This window comes from Theobroma cacao, chromosome 4 (assembly GCF_053813885.1).
Source record: "Theobroma cacao isolate CCN51 chromosome 4, ASM5381388v1, whole genome shotgun sequence".
NCBI lineage: Eukaryota > Viridiplantae > Streptophyta > Magnoliopsida > Malvales > Malvaceae > Theobroma > Theobroma cacao.
In genome coordinates, this window is record NC_142642.1 from 23,769,711 (window position 1) to 23,776,888 (window position 7,178).

General features: G+C 32.4%; 1 protein-coding gene across 1 annotated transcript; it reads right to left on the reverse strand.

Annotated features, from left to right (window-relative positions):
* Window positions 1–479: 479 nt before the first annotated feature.
* LOC18601520 (aquaporin NIP2-1-like) lies at window positions 480–3,127 on the reverse strand. Its single transcript, XM_007032480.3, has 5 exons — window positions 2,913–3,127; window positions 2,549–2,773; window positions 1,557–1,751; window positions 1,288–1,349; window positions 480–962 (listed from the first exon to the last, which is right to left on the reverse strand). The coding sequence occupies exons 1-5, from the start codon at window positions 3,030–3,032 to the stop codon at window positions 707–709; spliced, it is 858 nt and encodes a 285-aa protein (XP_007032542.2). The 5' UTR covers window positions 3,033–3,127; the 3' UTR covers window positions 480–706.
* Between the last annotated feature and the right edge of the window lie 4,051 nt (window positions 3,128–7,178).

A 7,178-nucleotide genomic window follows, 5' to 3' on the forward strand; every position in this document is an offset into this window, starting at 1 on the left:
AAAGTTTAATTTAAGTATGAATAAGTTTATAACAATGAACAAATTCTTTAAAAGAAAATATATAAATCATCGAAATGATTTTCTTATACTTGAGCCACCAAGTTTAAAGAAAATTGTGAAAGAAAGATTTCGAAATTAAATAAGTGATAAGTTTCTTATAGATAATTTAGTTGTTTATATTAAAAAAGATATTACTAGCCTTTTTAGTATAAAGTCAATAATGAATGAATCTGAATTTGAATCTGAATCTATAAAATATCATTCATCACAAGTTTCTTATAATACTATTGTAAGTCTTTTTTTTTTATTCTTTTTGATTTACATGTTATATAAAATTATTTATTACGAATCGTTTGATTATTGATTAAATTTAGTGTATTAGTTTTAAAAAGTTTTAATCTTTATTCCTTTTTATCTTTGATCCCTCTAACACAAGTTGACTGACTCCGACCCTGGACAGACTTCTTTTACAAAATGCATTTTTGGCAACACAGGAAACTTGGTTTCATGTTGAAGTAGCCGGAGCAGGCTTGGCTTCTTCTTTACCATTATTTTATATTACATTCTTAATTCTATTTACTATAGCTTACACTCTTTATCAGAACTACAAATGCAAGAACATTTGTGCTAAGCTCATAATCTAGCTTTTCAGGGTACATGAAAAAGGCTAGTGAGGATTGCCCTTGATGTTGCAAAGTGGATCAATTCAAAGATCATCGAAAGGGTCTTTGTTTGGAAGCTCTCCATCTTGGCCCCTCATCCGGCGAAGTTTGAATGAAGATGATTGTGGAGCGATTGCTTGAACCGGCTTGTCTGTTGCCCGAATCCGACTGTAAGACCATGCCCCCATCACGGTTCCTGTCACTGGTCCTACCACGTACACCCAAATTGCCTTGTAGTGAGCACTAGCAAGTGCTGGTCCTATGGTCCTTGCTGGGTTCATTGATCCACCTGATATTGGTCTGAAGATGCCTAGACAACTTGTTAGTATTACATGGCTTTTGTTGATGCACTTATGTTTTTCATTCTTTATTTTGTGTCATCTACTGAAGAATCCATACCAAGAGAATCTTAAGGAAACAATTTGGACAGAGTGAATGTCTCCATTTTAGGCGTCCTGCATGTCCATTGTAAGGTTACAGGACTTTTCTTAAGGGTAACTTTAACCTCACTAGTGGTCTAATCGGTGGCACGGCCATATTGTACAAGAATTGGCATACAATCTCAACCAAGAAAAAGCAAAATGAGAAACTAGACTCGTAAATGAAGAGTCCCCAAGTTGCTTACCCTGCCAAGATTGAAGTTATGCAGACCGCAGAACCAACAGCCATGCCCGCTAGCTCTCCTACCTGTCAGCATGGAAACATGAAAACATCAAGGACTCAATTGTACCTAAAATAAATAAATATGACCAAATTGAATAAACTTTGGAAAGAACATGCCATATGCGATTTTACTTTAAAATGAAAAGTGTTTATTATTAAAAATATTTATTATAGTGTATATCTCATTTCATGTGATGGAGGATTAATTGTGACAGTGAAATAGACTGCTACCGCTTTAGTATCAGTTGCTACAGCTGAAGTAACAAACATCATTGAAAATGTGACGACCATTTCCATGACTAGAGCTTGAACATCCGATCCTGAAGGTGATGTTGTGCCAAGAAGTTTTATCGGATGCAATAATACTCTAAGTGTGAACGATGCAGAAATTGATCCCGTGAATTGAGCTGCAGCATAAAATGGGACCTGCAATAAATTAAACCCCGCCAAAGGCTTTATTTAATCTATTTGTGTTTGCTCTTGAAATTATAATTAGTGCAATTTGGGTATAATTATTGCTATTGTCCACACAATTAATTATAAATTGATCTCAAACAACATGCATGTTGCATTTAAAAATTCTGTTTCTTTGGAAAGAAAACAAAAAAGGCTTGGAATTATTAAGTGATCAAACAATACGTATTCGTCCATGCATTTATTCATTTTGTTCTATTTTTCATTTGTTATGCTACTCAGTAGATAAGCATATATATAGTTCCAAGTCCAACCACTCCTATATAATATTTTGAAAATGAAATATATATTATATATTTTCAAAATAAACTCCAAAGTCTTTGCTTTTGTATTTGGATATCTACCAATGAGGGGGTTGGTTAGTTGGGCACTATTTTTAGTGAATAAAAAAAATAAATGTTCAATAATTTTTTTGGCCAATGAATGCTCCCATCCTTTGGCAGGTATGGTATGTGCTAATTGTGGCCAAGTGAAGCTCAGGTTCAAAACCATTAAATGTCGTTGATTCCCGTGGTCCTAGTGAACCCTAGGCTCGACCCCACCTTGCTGTTTGCCATGTGCCCCTAGCAATCCAATTGTCTATCGATGAAACCTGGCTAACCACCTTGCTAAACAAAATTTGAGAACATCAAAGAAACTACACTACAGAGAAAAAAGAAACTGAAGAAGATCATTGGAGATTCTATTATTTTGCTTTGTTTGTTTAATGTTATTTATTTTCATTGTTTCCTAAGCGAAAACACATATACCTGTTTCCATGGAAAATGTCTGACAGCTGCAAATGCCACAGTAACAGCTGGGTTCATGTGTGCACCAGAGACATGCCCAACTGCATAGATCATTACAGTTACTATAAGACCGCCGGCAACTGAAGCTCCAAGCCTTGAGATTTTGTTTTCGTCAGTGGAACTCACAGCAGCTGATCCACATGTCACAAACACCAGCAAGTAGGTTGCTATGACCTCGGCAAACACCTTTTACATGTACATGAATTAGTTATATCAGTCAAATGGTATTTACAAAAGGGAAGGGTACACATATATAGTTTTATGTAAGTAAGATGTTTTATATGTTTTGAGATGGTGTAGGCTGAGCCTTGAAAAACTGTTATACCTTTCTTGGAAAATCAGGAGGGTAGTGTTGTAGAAATGAATTGCGAACTGTGTCTGGCCTTTGGGGTGTTGGAGTTTGATCCACTGGGACTATCTCATTCCTATGATCCGTCGTAGCCATTGCGGAAGGACTGAGCTTGCTGAGAAGAGGAAAGATGAAGGGAGAGAATAAGAATACAAGGGAATATTAATTATCTCAATGCTCAAATTGCATCATCTGTCTGGTCCTTTTATAATGTTCCAGCATGTTAGGCTAAAAGCGTCAATATTGATATTATATAAAGTAAGAATTAGATACCTACCGTCCATGGTTCTATTATTGGCTAAGGGTATATATATATAATTTCTACATGATGATCAATAAAAATCATGCTATATATATATATATATATATCCTACAGCACTTCAAAGCCTGATTGACATCAAAACAAGCATGTAAATAGTCAAATTGGACAATGCCTAATTTCCAGCATACACAAGTTTCGCTTTCTATTTTTTTTTCTTATGATTTATATTGCAGTGTGGTGCTAAGTAGTTACGATGCAGAAGTTAGATATGATGTGCAGGCAAGGATCTCTTTTAGCTTTCTGCCTATTCTCAGTCACAGACAGGTTGACAGTGAAGATATTTATGAAGAGTAATATGGAGATGTTTTTGGTAACAAAAGTTGGGGCAACTCATGCCTTGTTTGGCATTCTAGAAAAAATGACGTGCAATATGCCACAAATTTATAATTAACAATTTATGTTTTCTAATAATTTAAGAGAAAAAAAAAAGAGTCATTTTTAGGTTTAGAATAGGGCCCAAGAGAGTCTGTGGATAGTTACTGATCCATTCGTTGTGTTTGGGCCTAACAAAAGGAACATTGGGCGCATCAAGTTTGGAATTTGGATTGTGTTTGCAAATATATAATGCCATGAAAATCCAGGGAATTACCAAAGGGTCTTCCTTAGAAGTTGGGACATTTTAATATTTCTTTATTTATAAATTTTTTTTGGAAACATTTTAGTATATTGTCACTTATATTTATTCAAACATTTTAATATTTTTAATCATAATTGTTGGAACATTTTAATATTATTATTATTATATTAAGCTTATGGTACTGGTCAATTCAGACTTAAAACCTCATTTAAAACGTCAGGTACAGTACCTACCCTTCCTTTTGGGCTCATATCTCCGTACCACGTCTTGAACAAGGGCGGGTGCTTATTTTTGCATGAACAATTTTTTTTTAAAAAAAAAGAATAAGTTAATCATACGCATCATTGAATCCAAATATGTATAAGTATTTCGATCTGTAGATATACCGTCGTGATTATTTGTCCAATCGCAACAAAAACAAAATACAAGTTTGCTCTCCCAGCTACCCTAAAGCCCTTTAATAATACATATATCTATCAAGCTTCGTCATGAACTGAAATGATGTAGTGTTATTGGGCCAAAGCGCCGACTTGATTGACATAATTGTGATGATCAGACGTGTGAACCATTAAATATGTACACAGTTAATTTTAACTGTCTTAATCTTGAAAGTTCAACAATGTTAATGTAGTTTCTCTTCGCTTTCGTCGTTTAAAAGACAACTCTTAATGTCAATTTACGAGGAAAATACAAACTTGTCCAAGGAAGGGGCATAAATAACCAACATGTGCAGCACGTGCCATGCACAATTGATTTGATATATATGGCATGTGGGGGTACGTATAACCCAAACTCAAGGCACTTATGTATAGATGCCTTGGCAGCCAACCTCGTTTTCCAGAACATTAGTCTGCTTCATCAAGACTTGAAATTAGTCAAATGCCAAGACACTCATTCCAACATGCACGTGCCACGGCCACTAGCTTTTCAGAAGCCAATCCTGCACGTTTTTTCAATTTTTTTTAATTAATTTTGGGCATGACAGGTATAGACAACAAGTATGAAGGTGATCTTTTAAGGGCAATAAAAAGTACACACAGTCATTACGATTCGATTTTAGTGGACGTTGTTGCAGGACCACCATGAGGATATGATTTACTTTACATACACCAAATGAGGTATTTACAAATGAATACTTCCTAGGCTCTTTCTTTTTTGCTTTTACTTTGTAGTAATATATAATTTTTTTCATTATAAATTAAATGTCTGTGTTTAATTTAATTACCATGAAATTTTTTTAAAATAGTTTTAATTTTTGTTTTTTTATATTAATATTTTATAATATTAACTTTTTTTTTTGTTTTGCTCAACCAATCAAGTATTAATATTAATAATTATGATAGATACAGCGTTAGGATCAACCCTTAATTGAAGATTAAATCAGCATACAAAAGGAAACGAGCGCTTAGTACCATTGGACAATGGACTCGCCTAATGGTACTCAGTACCATTATACATAAAAACAGCTTAATAATTACATAATTCATCCACATAAGCTCATCCTTAACATGCTATCAACAGCTAAGAAGAATGAACATGAGACTGAACATGTAGCGTAGAAGAGCAACAAAGGCGGCAAGAAGCAACATAGTACAGCCACATAGGCAGCAATAATTCATCCACAACAACATTAGCAGTAGTAAAGGATCAACGTGAAGTAGCAAGCTAAATAGAATAACAAAAGCAAAGATTACCACCAGTTTGAGAAGATACGTGGAGCTCTTGTCCACCCCAAACTTGGCCAAAGAGTCTGCAAAGGAGTTACCCTCCCTCTATATGTACGTGAAAGAAACCATGCCCATGAAAGTGAGCAACACATCTAGCTCGTTAAACACATTCCATTTGTCCTAGGGTCGTTTGTCGATATTAGACACCCATGCTAAAGCAACCTTAGAGTTCGATTCAATAGTTAGTTTCGAGCTTGCAAAAGGAAAATGAGCATATAGACGCAATGCATGTAAAATGGCCAAGAGTTCAACGTGGTTAGAATCAAGGATGTCAAGTGGATAAAAAAAGACACCAATAACTAATCCTGCATAGTTACTCAATACCCCACCATTCAGAAGTGAAGCTAGCCAACTTTTGTTGGAGGGGCCAAAGATAAAGAGAAACAAGGGTTAAAATTTTTAAAATTAATATGTTGAACTTAATCAACAATCAAAAGATTCATAATAAATAATAATTTTATATAACATGTAAATTAAAAAGAATCATAAAAGAAAGACTTACAATAATTCTTTAGAAGAGTTGTGGTCGATGATATTTCCTGCTCTTGTATAAGTTGAAGCATTGAGGCTTGCTAGTTCAAGTGTAGAAGAATCATTTGAATGATTTGCATATTTTCTTTTAAAAAATCTGTCAATTATTTTCAATATACTCATACTTTAATCAAATATTAAAAAACTTAATGTAGTCAATATCCAATATTTTTATTTTATTTCTATTTAAACTTAAAATACTAAATATAAAACTATAATGCAAAAAATATAAATAGTTAAATATGATATACATGACTAATAATTTTCTCTTTTATATAATCAAGATTGTTTAATGATTAAATATTTAAGATAATTTCCTCTTATATACTCAAGATAATTTCTTTTCAACTAAATATAAAATTTAAAACACATAAAAAAGACATACTCAAAATAATTTCCTTTTATATAATAAAGATTGATAAAAAAATAATACATTGATGAAATTTTAAGCAATAACCAAAAGTGTAACACTATAACGTATATTTGAGAATTACATAATAAGTTTTTAATTTTTAAAGACTAAAATCATGGAAAATAAAATTCATATAATAGAAAAAAATGGCAAGTAGAACATAGAACCCACATAACAAAGAAGAAAAAAGAAGAACATGGTTAATGGTTCACAAAAATTTGGAAAAGAAAATCTACAAAAACTTAAAATACATGAGAAAATAAAATAGAAATGAAAAAAATAAACAAATATAAATAATAATAATATAAATAGAAAAAAGAATATAACATAAAACTTTACTTCCTTCTAATTTCTTGAAGAATGAAGTGTGTTTTGATAGTGATAAAAGGATAAAAGAGAAAAGAAAGAGAAAGAGAGAAAAAAGTATGGAGAAACTTAAATTAAGGTAAAGTTTAATAGAATTTGTAGGATCATTTTATTATTTTTTATTTGTATTAATTAAATAAAAAATTATTTTGAGGGGGTCATTAAAAGGTAAAATATATAATATATAAAAAATTTAAAAATTTTAGAAAGGGTGATTAAAATATATATATATATAATAGATAAAAATTTTCAAAATTTTTAAGGGTTGGGTGGATATAATTGAGCTACCCTTCACCCCTACCACCAT